This window comes from Monodelphis domestica, chromosome 2 (genome assembly GCF_027887165.1).
Source record: "Monodelphis domestica isolate mMonDom1 chromosome 2, mMonDom1.pri, whole genome shotgun sequence".
In the NCBI taxonomy this organism is placed as follows: Eukaryota; Metazoa; Chordata; class Mammalia; order Didelphimorphia; family Didelphidae; genus Monodelphis; species Monodelphis domestica.
This window is the reverse complement of record NC_077228.1, coordinates 10,055,747-10,081,901: the sequence shown is the minus strand read 5'-3', so window position 1 is coordinate 10,081,901 and position 26,155 is coordinate 10,055,747. Positions and strand designations below refer to the sequence as shown.

Here is a 26,155-nt window from a genome sequence, read left to right as displayed (position 1 = left end):
CGGCCCTGCCGAGAAGAGGAGGAGGAAGCCCGGCCCGGGGCAAGCCTGAGGCAGCGGGGGGGGGCTCAGGACGGTGGAACACGGAGGGCTTCGGCTGACGTGAAGTCGCCCAGAGGGGGTCCCCCCCCCCCCCCGGCATCGCCTCGTCCCAGGCCCCACAGGTCAGGGATGGACCCTCGGGGGCGCCCGAGACAGGACGGGGGACTCCATCTCCCCCGAGCTTCTCCCGCCCTCCGCTCCGCGCCTCTGTTCCCCGGGCTGGCGGCCGGGCCAGACCTGCTGCTCTCTCGAATTGAGGAGCTTCGAAGGGATTATTTCACGTCCCTCCTTTGGGCGCCGACGTCCTCCGACGAGCCTGCTCTGGGGAGGCTCGAAATCGCCGCCCGGCCGCCCCCTGGGGAGGAAGGGCCCGCGGGCGCCTGAAGCCTCGCCCAACGCTAGCTGTTGGTTTTGTGTCCTCTCTCGGCCGCGCTGTGCCCAGAGGGGCAGCCCAGATGGCAGCAGCGCCCTGCCTAGAGGGCAGCTTGCCTGGGCACGGCAGGTCCAGGGCCTCCGTCTCAGAAGCAGTCCTGAGCATCGGTGCCAGGGAGAAGAATGGTGAGGGGCTACGCTTAGAAGCCTCTGAGGCAGATTCGAACCCAGGACCTCCTGTCTGAGCCTGACACTGCCCACGGAGCCACCCAGCCATCCTCTTTGGTCTGCTTTTAATGGCTCCTCCGCGTCCCTGCTTGGCGCTGCTCCTCCTCCCTGGGGCCACCTTCCTGCTGACATGTTCGCTGCCTGCTGTCCGGGGGATGCTCTTGATGGCAGCTCAGCCTCCAGCAGACGCTTCGGGAATCCCAAGTCCTTCGGAGCCCTGGAGGAGCTTTCTGGAAGGCTATCATGGGGCTGGCCTATGTCTTTGGGGAGCCCTTCCCGGCCCACCCTTCTTTCGCGCCCTCGTCGCCCCGTCGCAGGTCCCGTGGATCCCCTGGAGCGTGTGGCGCTGACGCAGGCCAGGAGGGCGAATGGAGATGCCTCTGCTGGGGCGCTCGGCCTCCCTCTACGGCTTTCTGGGGACCATCTGGATGGGAAGAGGAGGCAAGAGAGTTCAGGCAAGGAGGTGTGGAGCAGAGAGGCGCCTTCCGGCCCTCCCGGGATGGAGAAAGACACCGAGCTCGGATGCCCTGCAGCATGGAGGCGTGGGGTGGGAGCAGCCCGCTGCAGGTTACTCTGCAAACACCACCGAAACCCCACCTCCATCCGGAGAGCGTTGCAGATGAGCCAGCGTGACAACGGGGCTGCCAGCGTGTGCCGGAGGGTTAGGGCGAGGGATGGAAATCGGCACGAGGGATGGAAATCGACACGAGGGATAGAAATCGGCACGAGGGATGGAAATCGACACGAGGGATGGAAATCGACACGAGGGATGGAAATCGGCACGAGGGATGGAAATCGACACGAGGGATGGAAGTCAGCGGGTTTAGGGCGAGGGATGGAAATCGACATGATGGATGGAAATTGGGGGATTTAGGGCGAGGGATGGAAATCAGCAGGTTTAGGGTTAGGCTTAAGGCACAGATAAGCTTTATCAGAAATTCAGTATCCCAAGTAAGGCTTGTTCTGCACTCGAGGCTTGAAGACCATGTCCGGAAGGTAGAAGAGGGCGGGGAGTCTTGGTGCCTCGTAATTCTACATTTGGGGAAATTAAGTAATAGTGGTGCTACGGGGCAGATGAGCTGGAGCTCCCCATTTCCTGGCCCATCCGAGTTTCCTGTAGGAATAGATGCAGACATTGATTAGCAGCCAAATGTGAGGAAAAGAAGAGTCCTGGCGGCCCTGACAGGACCTCCAGGAGGCCGAGTCCAAGAAAAGAGGCTGCCCAGAGAGGCTCAGAGGCACAGAAGCGAGCGTGCTTGTGCTTGAATTCGTGCCGGCTCATCTCTTTCTAAGGTCACCAGAGGTTTGATTTTACCAACTACACCCAACAGCCATTTTCCGCCCAAGTTTTGGGCAGGCCCAGAGCCGGGACTTCCTCCCAGAGACGGCCAATAGTCTGAGCCGGGCTTTGCCCGAACCATCACACAAAATGTATTTGCATGTTGTTCATGTTTGTGAGAGAACAAACCCAGACCCCAAAGCCAGAACTCGGATGAACTGAAGTGGAAAATGGGCTGCTCTCATGTGCATTTGGGCTCCAGCCGTCCTTTCTCCAGAGGTGGGCAGCGTGTTTGCAGTCCCTCCATCATCCTGGACCTCCGTGGCGCGGAGAGGAGCCGGATTCCACGGCTGATCGTCCCATGAGACACCACTTCCTGTGGGCCACCTTCTGGGTCTGCTTGTCCCCTTGGCCTCTGTTCCCCGATGGATGGCCGTCCCTGCAGCACCCAACTCTTCCACCACTGAAAGGGCAGCCAGGACTATTCTGTACAGGCCCCCCTTTAATCTCTGGGACACAGACCTCGCTGATGGCACCGCTGGATCTGGGGTGCCTCGCTGGTGGCACCGTGGGATCGGGGGTGCCTCGCTGGTGGCACCGCTGGATCTGGGGTGCCTCGCTGGTGGCACCGTGGGATCGGGGGTGCCTCGCTGGTGGCACCGTGGGATCCGGGGTGCCTCGCTGGTGGCACCGTGGGATCGGGGGTGCCTCGCTGGTGGCACCGTGGGATCCGGGGTGCCTCGCTGGTGGCACCGTGGGATCCGGGGTGCCTCGCTGGTGGCACCGTGGGATCGGGGGTGCCTCGCTGGTGGCACCGTGGGATCCGGGGTGCCTCGCTGGTGGCACCGTGGGATCCGGGGTGCCTCGCTGGTGGCACCGTGGGATCGGGGGTGCCTCGCTGGTGGCACCGTGGGATCGGGGGTGCCTCGCTGGTGGCACTGTGGGATCGGGGGTGCCTTGCTGGTGGCACCGCGGGATCGGGGGTGCCTCGCTGGTGGCACCGTGGGATCGGGGGTGCCTCGCTGGTGGCACCGTGGGATCGGGGGTGCCTTGCTTCATAGTCTTTCAGTCTTGCATGCTTACACGACAGTTCTAGAAGGGCCAGAGCTCGGCTCTTTCCTCCCCAGCTTCCCTTTCAGAGAAGACAGCCAGGAGGCTCTGTGGATGGAGAGCCAGGCCTGGAGATGGGAGCTCCTGGGTTCAAATCTAGCCTCCAACCATTTCTGGCTGTGTGACCCTGAGCAAGTCACTCCGTGCCCATGGCCGAGCCCTCCCCACTCTTCTGCCTCATTTTCTGAGACGGAAGGGAGAGGCTGGAGAAGGGGACGCCGTCCTCCCTGCGGGGCTTTCCTCGGGGCTTCCCCGAATGCAGTCAGTGCAGAAAAGCGGCCCTGAGCCAGGACCGAGTTTGCTTTCCTCCTCGAGGGCTGGGTAGAGGCCTGGCTCGAGAGGCCCCGGGAGGCCGCCCTCCAGAGTGGGGGTCGGCGAGAGCTCCGCTTGTGACGTGGTGAGCCTGGCGGAGACAAGGCGCGCACGCACTCTAGTCTCACCTTTGGAGGCAGGACTAGCTGCACTTCAGTGGCTCGCGTAGGGTCGCACGGCTAGGAAGGGTCGGAGGCCACACTTGAACCCAGACCTCTTGGCTTGCTCTCTCCGCTGCCCCACGGTAGGTCTTCTTTAGCCTCTCTGGGGACCCCCGAGAGGCCGACGTCCCTTGGGGTGAGCCTGCCGCCGGGCCTGACCGCGTGCTTCTCCGCCCTTCTCTGCCAGGAGGTTCAGCCACATCGGACGACCATGAATTTGATCCATCCGCTGACATGCTGGTCCATGACTTCGACGACGAGCGGACATTAGAGGAGGAAGAGATGATGGAAGGAGAGACGAACTTCAGTTCCGAGATCGAGGATCTGGCGAGGGTAAATGCGCTCGGGGCGGGCGGGCGGGGGAGGGGGCCCATCGGGATTGGCCTGGGCTGGGGGCCCCGGGCGCCCCGGAAGGCTTTTTCTACCAGGCCGGGTCGGGTCGCTTCTCCTCCCGCAGAGTCTGTCGGCCCCTCCAGTCCTGGGGCCGGGCTTCCCCGGGGCCGGGAGCGGCTCTTTCCTGGAGCTCCTGCGGAAACGGCTTCCGAAAGGGCTGCTCCGCCGCGGGGCGCTGCGGGGGGGGGGGGAGGGGGGCGCGGGGCAGTGCCGGAGCCCTCGGAGACGCAGGAAAGGGCAGCCGTCCGGGGGGCTCTGGCCGCGGAGCCGGACACGCCGTCCCGTTTCCCCGGTCCCCCGTCTCTGGAGGCCTGGGGGGAGAGGCCTGGCGAAGCGTCCGGACGGGCCGTTCTCGGCATCCACCTGCTCCTCCTCGTCTCTCCCACCCCACCAGGGCTTCTGCGGAGGGGGGCGCGGCGGGGCCCCCCGTCAGGATCCCCACGTCGGGGGGCTTTTCTTTCCTTCTTTTGGTTTTAGAAGCCTCTTGGGTAGCTCGCGGCCGAATTGGCTTTTAGAAGACGGCCGCGCTGCGCCGCGGAGGCGAGGAGCTTCCGTGGCCTCCGTCATTGGAGGCTCGACCCGGCGCGGCGCGCTCCAGCCTGCTCGCCTCCGGGCCTCGGCTGTGAGATGAGCTGGAGAAGGAGATGGCGGCCCGCGTCTGCCCGGGGAGGCCGGCGGGACCGAGCTGCGGCCCCCAGCGGCGGGCGCCTCGCCTCGTAAGCGGAGGCTCAAGCTCCTCACTTTGGAGAGAGAAGCCGGTGCCGCCGTCGGTGATTGTGAAAGCCAGATTCCCGGAGGCTTCCCCAGAGCCGCCTTTTGTTCCTTTGAAACCCTCCCCGGGCGCGCGGCGCCAGGCCACGGGGCGGAGGTGGCTCGCCCAGGGTCACGCCGCTGGGAAATGTCCGAGGCCAGATTGGAACCACCCCGCGGCCCCGCCCCATCCGGGCCCCTTTACACGTTCCATGGAGCTCTTCCTGTTTTCCATGGCTGTCGTAGAGGAGTTCATTGTTTTCGAGAGGGAATGGTCGGGACCGAGGAACAGGCACCGAGGAGGAGCGGGCACCAAGGAGGAAGGGGCACCGAGGAGGAGCGGGCACCGAGGAGGAAGGGGCACCGAGGAGGAGCGGGCACCGAGGAATGGGCTCCGAGGAGGAACGGGCACCGAGGAGGAGCGGGCACCGAGGAGGAGCGGGCACCGAGGAGGAAGGGGCACTGAGGAGGAGCGGGCACCGAGGAATGGGCTCCGAGGAGGAACGGGCACCGAGGAGGAGCGGGCACCGAGGAGGAGCGGGCACCGAGGAGGAAGGGGCACTGAGGAGGAGCGGGCACCGAGGAATGGGCTCCGAGGAGGAAGGGGCACTGAGGAGGAGTGGGCACCGAGGAGGAACAGGGACCAAGGAGGAACGGGCACCGAGGAGGAGCGGGCACCGAGGAATGGGCTCCGAGGAGGAGCAGGCACCGAGGAGGAAGGGGCACCGAGGAGGAGCGGGCACCGAGGAGGAACGGGCTCCGAGGAGGAGCGGGGACCGAGGAGGAGCGGGCTCCGAGGAGGAGCGGGGACCGAGGAGGAAGGGGCACCGAGGAGGAAGGGGCACCGAGGAGGAGCGGGCACCGAGGAGGAAGGGGCACCGAGGAGGAGCGGGCACCGAGGAATGGGCTCCGAGGAGGAACGGGCACCGAGGAGGAGCGCGCACTGAGGAGGAGCTGGCACCGAGGAGGAGCGGGCACCGAGGAGGAGCTGGCACCGAGGAATGGGCTCCGAGGAGGAACGGGCTCCGAGGGGGAGCGGTCACCGAGGAGGAGCGGGCACTAAGGAACGGGCACGGAGGAGGAACGGGACCGAGGAGGAACAGGGACCAAGGAGGAACAGGCACCGAGGAGGAACGGGCACCGAGGAGGAGCGGGCACCGAGGAGGAAGGGGCACTGAGTAGGAGCGGGCACTGAGGAACGGGGACCGAGGAGGAGCGGGCACCGAGGAGGAGCGGGCACCGAGGAGGAGCGGGCACCGAGGAAGGGGCACTGAGGAGGAGCGGGCACTGAGGAACGGGGACCGAGGAGGAGCGGGCACCGAGGAGGAGCGGGCACCGAGGAATGGGCTCCGAGGAGGAGCGGGCACCGAGGAGGAAGGGGCACCGAGGAGGAGCGGGCACCGAGGAGGAACGGGCTCCGAGGAGGAAGGGGCACCGAGGAGGAAGGGGCACCGAGGAGGAGCGGGCACTGAGGAACGGGGACCGAGGAGGAACGGGCACCGAGGAGGAACAGGGACCGAGGAGGAGCGGGCACCGAGGAGGAGCGGGCACCGAGGAGGAAGGGGCACCGAGGAGGAGCGGGCACCGAGGAGGAAGGGGCACCGAGGAGGAGCGGGCACCGAGGAACAGGCGCCGACGCCAACGTTTTGTTGTCGCTCTGGAGAGAGGCGTTGCGTCGGGGTCCCCAAAGCCAGGCCTCGGCGCGTCCTCGCCAGCCCGTACTCCCCAGACCCGTGGTCAGTCCCTTCAGGGAGTGGCGTCGCCCCCAGGCGTCCAAGCAGCCCCGGAGCCCGAGGAGGGCACTGCGGGGGGCCCCCGATGCCGTCCCGGCGGCCTCATCTTCTTGGTCATGAGAGCGTCTTCCAGAGCCTGCGGACCGTCTGACCGGCCCTCGGCTGGGGGGGAGGAGGGGGGCGCTTCGCCTTCCGAGGCCTCCGAGGTTCCTGTTGGCCGGGCAAAGGTACAGAACGGGCGCGTCCTTCGAGGTGGCGGCTCATCGCCTTCGGCCATCCCCCCCCCCAGCCCAAACTGCCTCACGGGGGGAGGGGGGGTGTCTGGCCTGGCCACTGGGCCGCGGCTCCCCCCTCGGTCAGATGGGTCCGAGGCTCGCGGCGCCCAGGGCGGGAGTGTCCGTGCGGCCCCTGTCCACGCGGCGGTTAAGATGGTGCTTCCTGGAAAACCTCCTGACTGGCCCTTTGGTTTTCCTTCTGGTCGTTGGCCCTGGGCAAGGCTGGGGACACAGCCAGGCCGGACACTGGCCCGTCCTTCCCCGCGTCCAGCGTGGCCTGTGTGGAGAACGGCCCTTCCTTGGTGGGCCGGGGCTCTGGGCCTTCGGGCTCCGGCCGCGTCCAGCCCCCGGACCTTCCTGCCGAGGTCCCCTGGGCCCCCCCGGGCCCCCCCTGCACCCTCCTTCCAAAAGCCCTTCCCACGTGTCTCCTGGCCCGAGTCCGGCCGTTGCCTCGTGGGCCTCCTCCCCCTCCCCCTCCCTTCTCGCAGTCTGGCCTGACGGGCCGCGCTTCGATTCTGGGGTGCTCTGCCCGGGGACCCCCATGTCTAGGGACCGCCCCACGGGCGGGAGTTGTGGTGGCCGCGCGGCCCCCCTTCATGTCGGCGGGGCAGCGTCCGACCCGCAGTCCGTCTGTCTGTCCGGCAGGAGGGCGACATGCCGATTCACGAGCTGCTCAGCCTGTACGGCTACGACAGTGCCGTGCGGCTGCCCGAGGAGGAGGAGGAGGAGGAAGAGGAGGAGGAGGAGGGCGAAGAGGATGAAGACGCCGACAACGACGAGCACAGCGGGTGCAGCGGAGAGAACAAAGTAAGTATGCGGGGTTCGGCCCGCGCCTCCCCTCCCCCTTCGGCTCTGGCCGCTGACCACCGCTGGGACTCCGAAGAGCTCCCGAGCCCGTGGCCGGCAGGCGGCGGCTCCCTAGGGTCCTGGGTTCAAATCTCTCCTCCCTTTTCTGCACCACTGCTGCGCGCTCTAATCACGCCAGTGTTGCGGCTGGGATCAGCGAGGAGCTCCAGCTTAGATTGGGAAGCCCCGAGCCCCGGGGCTCCTGCCCGCCACCGGCCTTCCCACACCCTTCCCCGAGCCCCGGGGCTCCTGCCCGCCTTCCCGCACCCTTCCCCGAGCCCCAGGGCTCCTGCCCGCCGCCCCCCTTCCCGCACCCTTCCCCGAGCCCGGGGCTCCTGCCCGCCTTCCCGCACCCTTCCCCGAGCCCCAGGGCTCCTGCCCGCCGCCCCCCTTCCCGCACCCTTCCCCGAGCCCGGGGCTCCTGCCCGCCTTCCCGCACCCTTCCCCGAGCCCGGGGCTCCTGCCCGCCGCCGGCCTTCCCGCACCCTTCCCCGAGCCCCGGGGCTCCTGCCCGCCGCCGGCCTTCCCGCACCCTTCCCCGAGCCCGGGGCTCCTGCCCGCCTTCCCGCACCCTTCCCCGAGCCCGGGGCTCCTGCCCGCCGCCGGCCTTCCCGCACCCTTCCCCGAGCCCTGGGGCTCCGGGGACGCCGGCCTGGCTGCGGCCTCCCCCTGGCTGGCCCTTCCGCTTGCTCCTCTCCGGCCCCCCGACGTCCCCTCCGGCCGGGCTCCGTGTCTCAGACACGCTTCCCGCCTCCACTTTCCCCATCACTCCCTGCGGCCGCTCTCGGGGGGGCTCCCCTCAGGAGGGGGGTGCGGAGGGCCGCCGGGCTCCAGGCACCCCGAAGCCCGGCCCAAAGGGACCCCGCAGCTGCCCGGGGCGGCCCTCCGCAGGGCGCTTCTCTGGCCGCCGGCCCCGATCCGGGCACCTCGGGCCTGGGTCTGCGCCCGGAGCCTGACGCCCTTGGGTGCCGCAGGAGAACATCAAGGACTCGTCGGGCCAGGAGGACGAGACGCAGTCGTCCAACGGCGAGCCGGCGCCGGCCGCAGCCTCCCAGGACGCCCCCGACATGATCCGCCCGCGGCGCTGCAAGTACTTCGATACAAGTAGGTGGGCCGCGGGGGGGGGGGGACTCGAGGGGGGGGACTCGAGGGGGCTGGGGGGGCCCGCGGGGGGGGACTCGAGGGGGGGGGACTCGAGGGGGCTGGGGGGGCCGTGGGGGGGGACTCAAGGGGGGTGGGGGGGACTCGAGGGGGCTGGGAGGGCCGCGGGGGGGGGGACTCAAGGGGCCTGTCGAGAGCCACATTGTGGGCTGCACCGAGGGAGCCCCTCCTCCCCGGGCCCCGGGATGGAGCCGCCCAGAAAGGCTCTTGTGGCTTGGAGCCAGGGACGTCCTCCTGGGGTCCAGGCGGGGCGCGGGGCTGCCCTCAGAGGCCGAATTCCGGCCGAATCCAGGCAGCTCCGCCTTGAGTTTCAGCCCTGGCTTCTTGGGCCTCCCTCGGGCCTCCCTGCGGCCCGGTCCGGCCCGAAGCTGGGGGCCGGGCGCTCCCGCTGACGCTCGCTCCTGTGTTCCAGACAGCGAAATCGAGGAGGAGTCCGAGGAGGACGAGGACTACATCCCCTCGGAAGACTGGAAAAAGGTAGTTGGGCCCCGGGCCGGGCGCAGACAGGGCGTCACCAAAGGGACGCGGCGCTGAGGCAGCCCCTCCCCCGCCGTCGGTCAGACGCTGGGGGGCCGCTGCTCGGGGCTCCTCCGCAGAGACAGCCGGGAGGGCCCCGCTTGGCCCCCACAGCCCCTGGCCCGCCTCGGGGGGCCCCTGCGCCCCCGTCTAGGCTCCCTGTGCACCCTCTCGCCTTCGCCGTCCCTTTTTGAAAGACCCGACCTGTGTGTCGGGCACTGAGGGGGACCCCCAGGGTCCCCAGCTGGGCAGTGTCCGAGGCAGACTGGAACCCAGGACCTCCCGCCTCGCCGCCCAGCTGCCCCCGGCACCCTTGGAGCACCCTGGGACACGGGGCGGCGGAGGGGGAGGCCGACCAGCGCAGGACCCTGGATTTGAACCTGGCTCTGCCCCCGCCCCGCCCCCGGCTCCTATTGATGCGCCCCCTCCCCCCCCAACTCCCCATTGGGTGAAGGCGCCACGGCCAGCATGGCCTGCCTTTCCGCAGGCCTCCAATGGGAAAGGGGTGCTTCGGGGGTTCCGGCCTTCCCCCCCTTCCTGGCCCAAGTGCTCATCACTGAAATGGCTCGGCAGCCACCTGCCGCCAGTCGGAAGCCCTTCGAGGCCTGCCGTTCCCGCCGGCCGCCAGTCGGCCCCCCCCCCAGGCCCCCCGAGGTTCCCGTCCCCTCTGTTTTCAGTTGGCGGGTTGGTGGGGTTCGGCCTGGGCCCCCCCCGGGGCACTAGAGGAGCCCCAGAACTGACTCTTCAGCCCCCCGGAGCCTGGGCTGCCTGGAGGCGATGCCCCAGCCTGGGCGGACCCTCCGACACGGGTCCGAGTGCGCCTCCGAAGCTCGGGAAAGGCTTCTTGAGCGGCCTCCGTGGATGCCGTGAGGCGTCCGAGCCTCTGCCCCATCCCGGGCCTCTCGGCACCCTCGAGCCAGCGGCTCTCTGGAGCTCCGGCCTTCCCTTCAGGAGAGCCGGGAGAGACTGCAGGCGAGTCTGCCTCGGCCTGGGCCCGCGGGGGCAGCCTTGGGGCTCCGGCCTGCTCTTGGCCTGGGCCCGCGGGGGCAGCCTTGGGGCTCCGGCCTGGGCCCGCGGGGGCAGCCTTGGGGCTCCGGCCTGGGCCCGCGGGGGCAGCCTTGGGGCTCCGGCCTGGGCCCGCGGGGGCAGCCTTGGGGCTCCGGCCTGCTCTTGGCCTGGGCCCGCGGGGGCAGCCTTGGGGCTCCGGCCTGGGCCCGCGGGGGCAGCCTTGGGGCTCCGGCCTGGGCCCGCGGGGGCAGCCTTGGGGCTCCGGCCTGGGCCCGCGGGGGCAGCCTTGGGGCTCCGGCCTGCTCTTGGCCTGGGCCCGCGGGGGCAGCCTTGGGACTCTGGCCTGGGCCCGCGGGGGCAGCCTTGGGACTCTGGCCTGCTCTTGGCCTGGGCCCGCGGGGGCAGCCTTGGGACTCTGGCCTGGGCCCGCGGGGGCAGCCTTGGGGCTCCGGCCTGGGCCCGCGGGGGCAGCCTTGGGGCTCTGGCCTGGGCCCGCGGGGGCAGCCTTGGGGCTCCGGCCTGGGCCCGCGGGGGCAGCCTTGGGACTCTGGCCTGCTCTTGGCCTGGGCCCGCGGGGGCAGCCTTGGGACTCTGGCCTGCTCTTGGCCTGGGCCCGCGGGGGCAGCCTTGGGACTCTGGCCTGGGCCCGCGGGGGCAGCCTTGGGACTCTGGCCTGCTCTTGGCCTGGGCCCGCGGGGGCAGCCTTGGGACTCTGGCCTGGGCCCGCGGGGGCAGCCTTGGGGCTCCGGCCTGCTCCTGGAGCTCTCACAGCCTGCAAGCCCCGCAGCCCACCCCGGAGGCGAGCCGTCCCTGGAGCCTGCCCAGACCCGGCCGGTGCTGCTTTCTCGCCCCTCTTCCGTCTGTTCCACAAGAAGCGCCGACCTGCCCGGCCGACCCTGGCTGGCCTCCCTCCCTTCCCACTTCCGGCGAGCCCGTCTGGAAGGCTCCCGCCGTGGAGACGCTCTGCTGCCACGGCCAGCCGCAAGAAAGGGCAAAGCCCGGGCCGACGGCACCGAAGGCAGCCTGCGTGGCGGGCCCTGCGCGGGGCCTCCCCCAGATTGGCTCCTGCCCCTCCCCGAGCTGACCCGGTGCCTTGGCTCCCCCGGGTGGCCGCCCCTCCTTGCTGGGCCACGTCTCAGTGGACGGCCTCCCCCAGGAGCTGTTGTTCGGCTCCTCGCAGCCGCCCGGCACTTCCCTCTCGCCCTCGAGGAATACTCGAGGGCTGCCTTTCTTTGGGGCCCCGAGAGTTGGGGAGGCTCCCAGCACGAGGCCTGGGCTTTGTCTCGGGAGGAGCTCGGGTCCTCCAGAGAACGGCAGTTCCCAAAAGGCAGCCCCGCTTTCTGCCCCCCCCCCCCCGGGGCCCCCGCCTGGCCCAGACCCCGGCCCGGACCGTCTGCACTAGGATGGGTGGTGGCTCCGAGCCTCGGAGAGAAGCCTGCTGCGGCCCTGTGTCTCCGCCTTTCCTGCTCCCTGCTTCGGGGATGCTGATGCACAGGGAGGCGTTTTGGTCTTCTTCTTACCCATAAATCCCTGCTAAGGGGTTTGGGGCTGGTTCACAGGCAATTGTCAGCAGCTCCCTCCCTTTTTGTCCCCTTCTCTGGGTGCGTCTTCTAATTGGCCTGAGAGCACAGCTGGCAGTGCTGGTGCCGCCCCTGATGTTCCCTCGCCCTGTTATCCCTCCCCCATTATCCCTCCCCCCCTTATCCCTCGCCCCCTTATCCCTCGCCCTGTTATCCCTCACCCCCTTATCCCTCGCCCCGTTATCCCTCGCCCCCTTATCCCTCACCCCGTTGTCCCTCCCCCGTTATCCCTCGCCCCGTTATCCCTCCCCCATTATCCCTCACCCCGTTATCCCTCACCCCCTTATCCCTCCCCCCGTTATCCCTCGCCCCGTTATCCCTCACCCCCTTATCCCTCCCCCCGTTATCCCTCCCCCCGTTATCCCTCCCCCCATTATCCCTCACCCCCTTATCCCTCCCTCCGTTATCCCTCCCCCCGTTATCCCTCCCCCCATTATCCCTCGCCCCGTTATCCCTCGCCCCGTTATCCCTCCCCCATTATCCCTCACCCCGTTATCCCTCCCCCATTATCCCTCACCCCCTTATCCCTCGCCCTGTTATCCCTCACCCCCTTATCCCTCCCCCCGTTATCCCTCCCCCGTTATCCCTCCCCCCGTTATCCCTCCCCCCGTTATCCCTCGCCCTGCTATTCCTTGCGCTTTCCTCCAGGCTTGGCTGTCCTTGCACGGCTCCTGGGGGGTGAGGGGGGGTGTCAAAGAGCCGTTTGAGCCAGGTCCTCTGGCCGCCCCCGGGTCCCCGAGAAGCTGGTCCGGGTGGAGAACGTTGGCCCTCTGAGCCGCTGGACTCAGTACGATTCTGTTCTTTTTTAAACCAGGAGATCATGGTGGGTTCCGTGTTTCAAGCTGAAATTCCCGTCGGCATCTGTAAATACAAGGAGAACGAGAGAGGTGAGTGGCCGCGGCGGGGCAGCCGCCCAGTAAGTGGTGCAGGTGGCGAGGCCGGATCTGGCCGGCCTGTGTGTGAGATGCGCCGCGGCGGGCACGTTTGGGCCTCGCCGGCCTCGGGAGCAGGACGGCCGGGGGGCTCTGGGCCTCCTCTTCTGCCACGTGGCCCGGAAGCAGTTGGCCGCTGATCGCGCGGGGTCGGCCCTTTCCTCGCTCGTTCCCTGGCGTGGCCTTGTGGGATCGAATCAGAGCTCCAGCGGGGAGCCCTGGCCGAGGCCAGAATCGCCGGGAAGCTGAGGCGCAGCTTTACGCCCTCTCTGGTGTCGCTCACGGCTGCCTCTCCGACCTTCTGGGGGCTCCTGAGCAGGCGCCTGCCTTGCTGAAAGTCTCTTGGCAGCCGCACGTCGGGGATCCCCAAAGCCGGGGGTGCCGGGGGGCTGCCCGGGCTCGCCTGCCCGCGTGACCCTTCTGCAGCGTCCTCGCGGAACCCTGTTTTGCGGCTTGGGGACTCCGTCGGTTGGCACGATTTCGTGTGAGACGGGTTGCGGGCAGGCGGGCACAAGCGAGTCCCCCGACCGCCTCAGCCCCCTTCGGCGCCTCCCTGCGCCACCCTAGGCTCGCCCCACTCCCGGGAGAGCGCAGCCTTGGCTCGCCGCCCGCTGGGGCTCGGGGGCTTCTGCAGCCCGGGCGGCCGCTCCCGCCGTGGACTTTGAGAAGCCCCGAGTCGGGGCCTGCTTTCCCGGCCGCCGCTGTGCTCCGGGCACGAAGCTCGCTCACTCGGTCCGCGCAGGCTCCCGGCCTCCTCTCCCCGCCGCTCACTGCGGGTGTCCGATGGACGTTCTGCCTGGGGATGCCGCGCCGGCCTATCCGGGGCCTCCCAGCCACCGCATCCGTCCAGCCGGTCCCGCCGTCCGTTTGTCCCGAGTCGCTGTCGGTGTCTGCTTTTAACTTCGTTGCTGGGGAGCTCCGGGCTGAGGCCGTCGGGTCGAAGCATTCAGGAAGCCCCGCCGGGGCCCGGCGAGCTTGTCCGAAGAGCCCCAGGCCGCCTGCGGGCCGACGGGCCGCTGTGGCTGCCGAGCCCGGCCTGCCTGCGCCGGCGATCTCGGTGCCCTGACCAGCGCCTCTCGCTGTCCTCCAGCCGTTTCACAGCGTCCTGCCTCGTAGGAAGCAGCGTCGGCGCGGGCCGTCGGCACTCGTCTTGTTAAAGCAGGCCTGCGAGGCCCTTGGGATGGGCCTGCAGCTTCGGGGCAGCCCGGGAGCCTCCCTCCGTGCCTCTGGGCAGGTGGTGATGAAAACGCTCCCGGGCAGGACCCTGGTCCTCCCCGCAGGTGGCAGAGGCCCTCCGGCACGTCACTCGCCCCTCTGCTTCCCCGCGGGCCGCCGGCCCAGTTCTTCCTGGGGCCTCTTCCTCGCTGGCTCGCGTTTCCCTTCCAGCCGTTTCCTTCAGTATTTTTCACTCCAAAATGATTCAACGAGTGACTTGGGTCAGTGACTGTGAGCCGCCGCCTCCCCAGAAGAGGCAGCGACCAGACGGGGTGAAGGGCCCGCCGGGCAAAGGATCCTCCCACGTGCCGTCCCTTTGTGTGGCCCAGGTGCCGGCACACACGCCGGCGTATGCACGGTCCTGTTTGGTTCCATCAAGGCAGAGTCACGTACACAGAATCATCCGCTTCCCTGACCAGGTGGGTTCCAGTGCATGGCCTTCCCACACTGGAACAGCTCCCTGCTCAGTCAGACACGGCCTTTGGGCAGCAGCCCTGGTCCCAGGGGGAGCCAGGCAGGGGCTTCCTCACAAGCCTCCTCTCTGCTTCCCGGGAAGGGCCCGCCATGCTGACGTCTTCGCTTCCTGGACCCAGGACGGCCCTCCTCCCTCCCCTCTGAGCAGCCGAGCAGAACGAGCAAGAGAATGCCTTCGAGGCGCTGTCCTGGAAGGACAGAAACCAGGCGCGGCCATGGGAGCGTCGAGGAAGCGGCCCTCCAACGACTGAGCAGAAGCCTCAAAAGTGGCTGCGCCCTGGCAGGACGGCTCAGCTGACGTGGAGACAGAGGAGGCGGCCCGGGCCCGGGCCCTGCGCCTGCTGTGCTCCTCCTTTCCTCGCCCCCAGCCTGGGCCCAGGAAACTTGGAGGAAAGGGGCCCCCGGAGAAGTGCGGGAGGAGCCGCCTTCGCCCTTGCAGCCTCCCCAGGGTCAGGGATGATTTTGTAGCAGCGGGCGGATGGGGGGAATGAGGGGGTGGAAGCGTCCTGGGGGAGCCATTGGGGAAGGAGCCGAATTGGAGGGGAATGGAAGGCCTCCTGCTCCTTCCCGGGTTCGAGAAGGGAAAGGGCATCCAGAGCAGCCTGGGGAGGCTCAGCCCCCCACCGAAGGCGCTCCGGGGAGTCTGGAGTGGGAGGCGAGGGGCTCGGGCGTGGGCCGCTCGGAGGATGGTTCTGGAGCCCGCCGTGGCGGTTCTTTAAGAGAATCAGTGGTTGTTCCGCGTTTGTGTCTCCCTCATTTAGTATATGAAAATGACGACCAGCTTCTGTGGAACCCGGATTACCTGTTGGAGGATAAAGTGATTGAATTTCTCAATGAAGCGTCCCGACGGACAGGAGACGAGAAAGGGGTGGAAGCGATTCCTGAGGGTTGTCACATCAAAGACAACGAGCAGGTACGTGTCCCGTCCCCGTGCCCTGGCCTTCAGGGCCGCAGCGCCTCGCCGGGCTGGGGGGCTCAACACAGGGAGCAGCCATTCGGCTGGAGCTCGACCGGCACAGGACTAGGACCCGCGCCGAGGCCAGACCTCGAAGCCGGCGCTTTCCCTCCCAGTCCCTGACCGTTCAGACTTGACACCCAAGTCTATCAGGGTGTCAGGAATGTAGAAAATAAATGCAGTCACAGTTGTTAGAGGGGTGGACACGGACGGACAGCTCACCCCAGGAGGGTCGCTGGAGCAGCGAGCGCCAGGAGCTCCCTCTACCAGCTGTCACTCCGGGAGCCACTACACACTCTACTTGTGCACGAGTTAAGTTTTACTGAAAACGTAAAACGGGCAGAACTTCGTAGCTTCCTTTTAGCCCTGCCAGCCAGGAACCTTCACGTCGTTTGTGTGTCTTGCTAAGGCTTCATTCAGGCCTTGGAGAGGGATCTCTGGCATTGTCCACTCCAGGGACCGGCCTGGTAGGCCTGTCCCAGAGGAACCCCTGTGGCTGTGGCCGGAGGCGTCCTCCATGAAGCCCTGCTGACCCTTGGATCCCTGCCGCCTCTGCCCAGGAGCTCTAAAGCTTTGCAGGCAAGCTCACTGGCCTGGGCTTTGCTTTTCGTCCAGGCCTGTTTGTGTCTTGATTTCTCCAGGTCGCAGGGGTCTCTCTCCCCCCCTTCTTACCAGCGCCCTGTTGGCCAGGCTGATGCTGAAGGGAAGTAGAATGAGCATTGAGCAGCTTGCAGCCTTTGTTCTTCTTTTCAATGTTTTTTCAGGCCGTAAGACTTGCCTTCTCTTCCCCTGTTGGAAAACAGAAAGAAAAAGCCCTGTTATGGCACATACAGTTACCCAGAAGCCATCCGCCTTGGCCAGGTCCCCTTGGGGGGATTCATCCTGCCTCTGTCCTTCCCCTCCGTTGGTGCGGCCGGCCGGCATGTCCTCATCCACATCTGTGTGGCGCCTGGTCGTCGTGCTCATTCCAAGTTCCCAGGCCTTTGCCGTTGTTTTCGCCGCCTTGTTCTCTCCGTTCCTACGCCTGGGCCTGGCCAGTGCCTGCCCTTCCTCTCCTCCTTTGCCCCGATTCCTTGGGACTTCCCGGCAGAGGGAGATGTACTTCTGGGCCCCTGCTGTGGCCGTGGCTTCCCTCCTCCGGCCGGTCCAGGAGCCAGCCACTCCCCCTGCCTCTTCCTCCAGACTTCAGGAGATGTTCCATCCTCCCCTTCTGTTTCCATTCTTCTTTCCTCATCAATAGAACAGAGCTGCAGGGCTTCCTGGCCGGTGAGTGCTCCTCGGCCTGCTGGATCAGTGACGCAGAGCTGCCATTTGACCTGTTCACGTTGAAGCCTCACTGGCTGGACCTGGGACCCCTTCTTACCCTGATCCCGGCTGAAATGTACACTTCGGGCCTGCCACCTCCCCAGTGGCCAGACTCTCTCAGTCAAATAAGCTTGTATTAAGTGCCCACGGGAGGCCAGGCCCTGTGCGAAGTGTTGGGGATTCAAGAGGGGCAGAAGGCAGGCCCTGCCCTCCAGGAGCTCTTGGCTAATGCAGACAAGCTCTCTGTGTGTAGATTTTGGTTTGAAGCCCAGGAGTGGTCGGTGGTTGTGGCTGGTTTTGTTCCCTGCCTTCCTTCCTTCACTTTACTGACTGGATGACCCCACTTTCATCTCAGACTGCCAGGGGACCAGAGCCAACCTCCGCTGTTCCAGCACCTCCACAGCAGAGCAGCTGAATTCCTGCCTTGTTTTTACCTAGGTGAACCCTGCCTGGAGTGCAACTCGTTTCCTGGTCTCCAGCCTCTTAGCCTCATATTTCTTGCCCCCCCCCCATTGCCCCTCGGGCCAATCGAGTTGTCATCCTCAGCGTGTCTCCTAACCCCAGCTCTTCAGTGAAGCCCCTGGCGCCTAGGAGCTCTCGCTTGCTGCTCAGTAGGCTACAATGAAATGTACTTTGGCATTTCCGTGCTGCTGTCAACACTGGACTTTCCTATTTCTTTTTCTGAACGAGGGGTCTCTTGTGGGGCCGTCCCAGAGTGGCAGAACAAGAGCCCGTCTTCCCCCACGGTTTGTGGCTTACAGGGCAAGCCTTTGGGGTGCTTTGATCTTCTGTCCCAGATCCTTCACTCTGCTGATTCCCACACAACTGGGTTCGAAAAAGCAGGTCTTTGCTTTCAGAATGAAGATAAGCAGTTGATGGTTTGGGTGGGGATTATCTTGTTTTTATAAGCCAAGAAGATTTTTTTTGTATACCTGAATTAGGAGTTTATCACTAGCACAGTTGGTGCCTGGACAGTGGTGAAGATTGTTGAACAAAGCAAGCTCTAGAACAGGTATCGGCCTGAGTGAAAGAGCCCTGGCATTTCTGTTCCCTACTGGTCACCCCAGGCTTTGTCTTCAAAGACTCTGTAATACAAAGACATGGCCAGGAAGGTAACTTTCTTATTAGGCTTCCAGTCTGGTCCACTCACTCATCTTCCCTTAGATTGACTGAGGAATGGGAAGTGACCTGGGCAGAGGACTTGGGAGATGGTACAAGAATGAAATGGACAAGGCGAAATATTGCAGGGGTGAAATAGACAAGGAGAGATGGTACAGGGGTGAAATGGAGTACAGACGTGAAATGGACAAGGAGACTATAAAAGTGAAATGGACACGGAAACAGTGTAGAGGCAAAATGGACAAGGAGAGCTCAGAGGTGAAATGGACAGGCTTTGGCAACAGTTTGGCTATGGGGGAGAAGGAAGACCGTTATCCAGAATGACTAGGTTTTGAACCTAAGGGAGTGGAAGAATGGCATTACTCTCTACACTTGTAGGCTTTTCCAGAGCCTGAATCCAGTGTGCTGGAGTTTCTGAGGTTTTGCTTAATGCTCCTTGGTCCGCCTCTGTTCCATCTGGTTTTTTTGTTTTGTTTTGTTTTTCTGAATAGTAGTTTTCAATCGTAGTTGCTTTTTTCCCCCTTCTGCTGTTTACTCATGTTTTTCCTTTTCCCCCTGCCTTGTGGGCTGTTCACTTGCTTCTCTGGTTGTTTGCTGACTCTGTGAGTTTGAGCTTTTCTGCCCTCTAGAGGCTTCTTCTCTGTACTGCTGCTATACTGAGTTGGGCTAGTTGGGCTGATCTGCAGAGCTGAATGTGCCCTGGGGGCAAAACATCCCCCAGCAGAGGCCCAAGATGATGGCTGAAGACTGCCACCAGCCTGCGCTCTCCTCCTGCTGCCTCCTTGCCTGCTGTGGCTTCCCATAATTGGGTTTGGAGCCCTTGCCCTGAGGTCCCACAGTTAGCTGGAGTCCCAGTGGGCCTGGAGACCTTCCTTCCTTCTTTCTCTTCCTTAAACCTGAGAATTCAGTCTTCCCTGCACATCTTTTTGAATAGAGCAGGAGAAGTTAGAGATGGCAGATTGGGGCAGGAATGGTCCATTGGAGATTCATTAGCATGCAAAAGGTCATTCGGTTCTAATGAACTGATGAGCTCGCCCAGTGGAAAAGGGTCCAGCAAAGAAGACTCAACAGGAGCAGTCAAATGGGAGACCCAGAGAAGGGTGGCTGGAAAACCAGGCAGAAGAGACTATCTGAGAGGAAAGAGTATGTGGGAAGCCAGACTGCCAGGTGGCGAAGAGGGTGAAAGGAGAAAAGGCGGAGCCTCCGTGGTAGCCTTTTTAGGGAGCGACACTCCGAAAAGCAGACGAGACGGAGGCTGATAGGAGGAGGAATGGGAGATTGAGGGAGGGTTTTCTGTTTCTCCCTTCTGACCTGGAAAAATGACTTGCTATGGGGTTTTTGGATTCCCAAACAGGATTCAATCTAGTGCATTTCTAGATCTGTTTAGAATTTTTTTGGTGAGGAGCTCCCTGTCCTTTTTCTCGCTTCTGGTTTTTTGTTCCTGTCTTGACTGGGCTTTGCGACAATCCTCCCCCTCCCTGTTCCTGAAATGGTTTTGTTTCTCTTTCTGCCTCCCTTGTATTCTGGAGAGCTGCCCCATCCTCTAGGCCTGGCGGTTGCCTGTGGAATTTTAGTCCAGGGGATCGGCCTGCCCTTTCTTGGGCCCGTGAAAGACTTCTGCTCCTCCCCACACACCCGCCTTTCCTCTCCTAGAGCCGGTGGCCGAGAGCCCAAGTCACGCTTCTGCCCAGAGTTCCAGGCGTTTCTCTCTTGGCTAGTTTCTTCTGGTGAGAATCAGGGCCCGAAGGACCAAATGCATCCTTTAGCCCGGCTGCAGCAGGAGGCTTCAGGTGCCTTTGTCGGAAAGGCCGACCGGAGCCGCCCAGATGACCCGAGTGTCCACCGGGCCAGACGGGGAGGCAGCGCGGAGCGCGCCGCTTCTGCCTTCTTGTCGTTGCCTCGGGCTTCCTTTACAAGGTCTGCCCGTCGGCCTGGATGCTGGTCCTCCCCAGGCTCATTTGCCTCCCAGACGTGCCGAGTGGAATTCGGGGACGTTGTCAAGAGCCCCGAAAAGACGGGAGAAGAGCTCTCCGTGCCTCCTTCGCAGACGGCGGGCCCACGCGGGACGTGGCCAGCCGCACAAGCCGTGCGTGTATTCTTCTGGAAGGGAACCCGGAAAGGCGGGATCGGGCCGGAACCAGGGAGCGAAAATGGGTGAAGAAGCCGCGGCGCGCCCCCCACCGCTCCGAAAATGAGCAGAGGCTCTCGCTGGGCCCCGAACCGAAGCAGGACTTCAGGCCACGGAGCCCTCGTTTACTGACGGAAGAGAGCAGCGACGGCGCCGTCCAGGCGTCCCCTGAAACCTACGCCCAGGATGCCGAGCCGCCAAAGCCCGGCGGAAGAGCAGCTTAGGACACCCTCCTGGCCACGCTGGCCAAGCACAGCCGACCAGACAAGGGAGGGCTCTCCGCGCTACCGGGGGGCATTCCCCGGAGGGCTGCCCGGGCCCCTGCCAGCTCCGGCCCGGGTGGCTGGATCCTCTCAGGGATCCTGTGGCGCCAGCACGGTCCGGGCACCCGGAGGGGAGGGCCCTGCTGCGCTGCCAGAGAGCTGGCCCGAGGCGGGGGCTGCAGGCCTGAGAGAACGAAGCCGACCATGCCAGGAAAAACCCAGAGGGGGAGCCGGCCGGAGAGAAGCGGCGGCTCGCCCGGGGCCTCGCAGGCCTCCTTCCCCGGCCCAGAGCTGCCCGTGGTGGCTTGGACACTGGCTGGCTGGGTGACCCCGGCCGGTCCCTTCACCCCTGGCCCAGCCCTTTGCGCCCTTCTGCCCGGAGGGGGAGCCAGGATGGCTGTCACATTGCCTGGGGGTGTGCCAAGCCCCCCAGCCTTTGCTGCTCGCAGGCCGGCCCCCTCACACTTTCTCTCTTGCAGGCTCTCTACGAATTGGTGAAATGCAGCTTCGACACGGAAGAGGCCCTGCGGAGGCTGCGCTTCAACGTGAAGGCGGCTCGAGGTCAGTCCAGCGGGAGGGCGGCCGGGGGGGGAGGAAGGGGCTTCTCCTTCCATCCTGCCTCCCGGGGGCTCTCCTGGGCACTGGGGGTGTGGGGACCCTGAATGGGGGGGAGCCTCAGGCACCCCTCCATCCCCCCCCAAGAGCAGCTGGTACACAGGGACTCCCTGGACCCCCGGCCTGGCCTCTCCACGAACCATGTGACCAAGACGGAGGACAAAGTGGGCCTCTCAGCTTTGGGAGCCGAGCTTTCCTCTATCATTTAAGCCTTCCCTTCTATCATGGAATCACGGCTGTGTCTGGGTTCCAAGCCAGAAGAGCAGTCAGGCCTGGGCAGTGGGGTGATGGGACTTGTCCAGGGTCACCCAGCTAGGATGTCTCTGAGGCTGAATTTGAACCCAGGACCTCCCCCCATTAAACTTGGCTTTCAATCCACTGAGCCACCTCACTGCCCCCACCAAACTCTCCTTACTGGGAACCAAAACCCCACAAGTTGGTTTGGCTGGCTCGAGTTTGTGGTCCACTAAGACACACAGATCTTTTTTGTGGACAGTGGGCAGGCTCACTGTGGGGCATCCCCCGTGTGGCCCCCCTTGTCCCGTGGCCACAGGTGGCCCCACAGGAGTCCGAGGGCTCTCGCCGGCCTCTGCGCCCTCTCACACGCTTCCCTCTCGCAGAGGAGCTCTCCGTCTGGACCGAGGAAGAGTGCCGGAACTTCGAGCAAGGGCTCAAGGCGTACGGGAAGGATTTCCACCTCATCCAGGCTAACAAGGTGAGCGCCGAGCGCTCGGCCCAGAGCCGAATGTGCCTTCAGGACCCAGGCGCGTCCTCGAGGTGGGGGGGCTGACGGGAGCCCCCGCCGGGGCCTGACCCCCCCCCCCCCCCCGTGTGCTTGCAGGTGCGCACGAGGTCCGTCGGCGAGTGCGTCGCCTTCTACTACATGTGGAAGAAGTCGGAGCGCTACGACTTCTTCGCCCAGCAGACGCGCTTCGGGAAGAAGAAGTACAACCTGCACCCCGGCGTGACGTGAGTCCTGCCCGCCTCCCCTCCCCCACGCGCACGCTCGCACGGGCAGCGGCCACGGGCAGCTGGACGCTGACCTGGAGCTTTGGAGAGGGGAGGCGTGGCGGCCGGAGCCGGTCAGCCTCCAGAGGCGACTCCTCGAGGGAGAGGCTGCGGCCGGCGGCCCAGAGACCGTGTTCCCTCATGGTGCCCCCGGCTGCCCTCGGCCTGGCTCGCGCTTGCGCCAGCTGCCGCCGGGGTCTCGCCCGGAACCCTAAACACGTGTCTAGTCTGCCAGGAAATCCGCCCCCCCGCGTCTGCTTTGGCCCCCAACGCCGGCTGCTCCCCCAAATGCCTGCAGTGGGGACCCCCCCCCTGAAGAGCAGGTGACGTGTGGCAGCTCTGCGAACACGTAGGCTGCACAACAGGACTGCTGTGGGCTGAACTTTCTGTGGGGGCTTTGTGAGGGCAGGCTCGGGCCCCCGGGTGGGGGGGGGACCCGGCTGACGCCCCACAGTCATTCCTCAGAGGCCCCGGGGCCGGCTTCTGGGAAGGCCCAGCATTGGCGGTCCTGCTCATTGGGCAGCACTTCCCTGCCTCCTCCGTCCTCCCAGGGGGGTCTCCTCCGCCAGCAGAAACGGCCACAAGCCCTGGATGCTGACCCCGTGCGTCCAGGTCTGCCCCGGGGACGCTGCTGGCCCTCCGTTGGCCTGCCCAGCTCTTGCTACGGGCCGAACCTCCGGTCATACGGTCAGCAGGGCCCCCCAGGAGTCCCTCTGTCCCCCTTGAGGGCCTGCCCAGTGTTGGGCCTTTTCTGCATTTCTTGGCCTTTTTTCCTGTGACGGCACCGCGTGTCAGGGTCTCAGGCCGGCCTCGAGAGCGACTCTGGACCCTCTTCTGGGCTGTGGTCTTCGTGTCTCGTCTGTGCGGCCGGCCGTGCTCTCCCTCGGAGCCTTTGCTCTCGCCCTAAAGCCGCCTGCTTTGGCCATAGGAGATCTCTGTTCCTCTGGCCTCCCCCTTCTCTTCAGGCCGTAGAGGACTGGGTGGGCCCCCAGGACCATGGCAAGACCCAGGATGGACGCCCAGAGGCCGCCGGGTCATCGGCCGCCCTCGGTCCCTTCAGGGTGCTGGAGAGCTACTGAGAAACAGAGATGCCCTGGCAGAAGGTCTTTCCGACCTTCCTTTCCTGGCCAGCTCAACGAAGGAGGCTCGCGTCACACTGGCCGAGCCACCTGGCCTCTGTCTGCCTCAGTTTCCTCAGTTGTAAAAGGGAGATGATGATGGCATCTGCCTCATCGTCACTCCTGCCCCTTCTCCCTTGGAGACAGCTGAGTGAAATCCTTCTATTGGTCTGACTCCGGCCAGGCTCCCCGGCCAGTCTTTGGGACCCCGTCCCTGGACCAGTGTGTGGCTCCTTGTTATCCGGCATGTGCATGCTCACCCCCCAACAATGGGAAGACGGGCAAGACCCCCTTTCTAATGGGGAGACCATGAGGCTCAGGGAGCTCAGAGGACTTGCCTATGGCCCCCCACAAGGAGTGTCTAAAGTGGGATTCAGACTCGGCTCCTCCAGCTGCTTCCACACGGCCTCTTTGGTGCTCCTGACTCTGTCTTCTAGGGCTGAGTGGAGCCAAGACCCATTTTTGTTTGGCCCGAGGACCCTTCAGAGGCCTGAAGACATCTGTCGTCGCTGCCTCCTCCAGGTCCCCAGTCTAGCTTCTGACCCAGCAGCAAAGCTGTCCCCATCCTCACTGGCGTCCTCTGGACACGCTCAGGAGCCTTCCCGAAGGGTTTGTCCAGACCAGAGGCCAGAGAGACCTGCACCTAAGCTTAGCCATCACGCGTGTGGAGCCGATGTTCTTTTCCTCCAAATATAGAGCCTGCACTGATGCCTATTAAATCCCTCCACAGACATTTGATCTGGTATTCTAGCCTGTTGGGTTCCTTTTGGATCCTGACCGTCCTATGATGGGTCGGCTCTCCCTTCTGGTTGCAGTGACCCATCGAGCAGGCGGGCAGCTTGGTTTTGGTCCTGACTCCTTGGGCTGCCCACTTGAGCCTTCGGGTCCTTCTCCAAGTCATCGTGTTAGTGCCTCAAGTGCAACCCGGAGGATTACGGGGAAACCAGGGACGGTCAGAGAGCTGCTGTGTTCCTCGCCCCTGACTAACCTGAATACACAAGAAGGCCTGGTGTTCCCCTCGGTCTTGGTGGCCCTTCTTGGCTCTTGTGTGGAAACAGCAAGATTTTGTCCATTCTGTAACAAACAACAGGCAGTGCCTGAGCTGGCCTACGTCTACACTGCCACCAAGGGGCAGCCCGAGTACAGGGCAGAAGGAAGGGACCCCTTCTCCTTCTTTTCTTGCTTATTTTTTAGTTTTATTTTTAAATATTTTTCTCTGGTTGCATGATTTGTTTCTCTCCCTTCCCTCTCCCCTCCCCACTCCCAGAGCTGACAAGCAATTCCCTGGGTAATGCATGGGTTATCACTCAATTCCTATTTCCATATTGTTCACTTTTGTAACAGATGATCCTTTAAAAACCAAAACCCCCAATCTTGTACCTACATAAACAAGTTATCAATCATGTTTTCCTTCTGCATTTCTGCTCCCACAGTTCTTTCTCTGGAGGTGGATACATTCTTTCTTATAAGTCCCTCAGAATTGTCTTGGCTCATCGCATTGTTGCTAGTAGGGAAGTCAGTTACATTCAATTGTGCTACAATGTCTTTCTGGTTCTGCTCCTTTCACTCTGGATCAATTTCTGGAGGTCTTTCCAGTTCACATGGAATTCCTCCAGGTCATCATTCCTTTCAGCACAATAGTATTCCATCCCCATCACATATCACAATTTGTTCAGTCACTTCCTAATCGAAGGACACTCCCTCATGTTCCAATTTTTTGCCACTACAAAGAACACAGCTATAAATATTTTTGTGCAAGTACTTTTCTTTATTATCTCTTTGGGGTACAAACCCAGCAGTGCTATGGCTGGATCAAAGGGCAAGTATTCTTTTATAGCCTTTTGGGTATTGTTCCAAATTGCCTTCCAGAGTGGTTGGACCAATTCACAACTCCACCAGCAATGTATTCGTGTCCCAATTTTGCCACATCCCCTCCAACATTATCACTTTCCTTTTCTGTCATATTGGCCAGTCTGCTAGGTGTGAGGCAGTACCTCAGAATTGTTTAAATTTGCATTTCTCTAATCAGGAGGGATTTAGAGCTTTTTCATGTGCTTATTGATAGTTTTTATTTCTTTATCTGAAAACTGTCTATTCCTGTCCCTTGCCTATTGGGGAATAACTTGATTTCTTATGAATTTGACCTAGTTCTTTGTATGGTTGAGAAATTAGGCCTTTGTCAGAGAAATTTCTTATAAAAGTTTTTTTCCCGTTTGTCACTTCCCTTAATTTTGGTTGCATTGGTTTTGTTTGTACAAAACCTTTTAATTTCATGTGATCAAAATGATTTACTTTGTATCTTTTAATGTTTTCTCTCTCTTGCTTAGTCTTAAATTCTTCCCTTCCCCATAGATCTGATAGATATACTATTCTCTGTTCACCTAATTATATCACTCCTTATGTTCATGTCGTTCACCCATTCTGAATTTATCTTGGTGTAGGGTATAAGATGCTGATCTAAATCGACTCTCTCTGATACTGTTTTCCAATTTTCCCAGCAGTTTTTGTCTAATAGTTCTTGTCCCCGAAGTTGTCTTTGGGTTTATCAAACACTAGCTTGAAGTCATTTACCCCAGGTCTATTCCATTGATCCTCCCTTCTGGCACTGCCAGGACTCCATCCTTCACACTTTTTTCATCATTTCCCTTGATTCTCGATCATTTGTTCTTCCAGATGAACTTTGTTATCTTTTTTTTTCTTATTCTATCAAATAGTTTCTTGGTGGTTTGATAGGTATGACACTGACTAAGGAAATTAGTTTAGGTAGAATCGTCCTTTTTATTAGCTCGTCCTACCCATGAGCAATTGATGGTTTTCCAGTTGGTGGATCTAGTTTTATTCGTGTTTTGTGGCTGTGTTCATGTCTTGGGGAACGGATCCCCAGATACTTTATATTGTCCAGACTGATGTTCAGTGGAGTTTCTCGTTCTACCTCCTGCTGCTGAGTTGTGTTGGAAATAGAAGTGCTGGTGATTCACGTGGGTCTGTTTTGTGCCGACACTTTGCCCAAGTTACCGATTCTTTGCACGAGCCTTTTAGTTGATTTTCCCAGATTCCCCACATATTCCATCATCTGCCTAGAGCGACCGTGGAGTCTCCCCACCGCCTGCTTTCATCCCATCAACAAGGGCCCCTCCGGGGGCTGAGAGAGCGGGGATGGGGGCAGCGGGGCGGGGAGCTCGAGGGCCGGCCGGCGGGCTGCCTGGCTTGCGGGGTTTTCCCATCTTCAGGGCCGTAGGAATGTGAACCGTCGTCCCCTC

At 63.2% G+C, this 26,155-nt stretch overlaps 1 protein-coding gene across 4 annotated transcripts in view; it reads left to right on the top strand.

The window, feature by feature from the left end:
• MIER1 (MIER1 transcriptional regulator) overlaps nucleotides 1-26,155 on the top strand; it is a 36,144-nt gene that overhangs the window by 6,876 nt on the left and 3,113 nt on the right. For all 4 annotated transcript variants that reach the window (XM_056814988.1, XM_056814990.1, XM_056814991.1 and 1 more), the window contains 9 exons: nucleotides 3,689-3,834; nucleotides 7,298-7,459; nucleotides 8,473-8,602; nucleotides 9,072-9,136; nucleotides 12,578-12,650; nucleotides 15,146-15,297; nucleotides 20,634-20,715; nucleotides 21,390-21,484; nucleotides 21,611-21,738. In XM_056814988.1, the coding sequence (XP_056670966.1) occupies nucleotides 3,689-3,834; nucleotides 7,298-7,459; nucleotides 8,473-8,602; nucleotides 9,072-9,136; nucleotides 12,578-12,650; nucleotides 15,146-15,297; nucleotides 20,634-20,715; nucleotides 21,390-21,484; nucleotides 21,611-21,738 (1,033 nt within the window). The remainder of the gene's footprint in view (nucleotides 1-3,688; nucleotides 3,835-7,297; nucleotides 7,460-8,472; nucleotides 8,603-9,071; nucleotides 9,137-12,577; nucleotides 12,651-15,145; nucleotides 15,298-20,633; nucleotides 20,716-21,389; nucleotides 21,485-21,610; nucleotides 21,739-26,155) is intronic.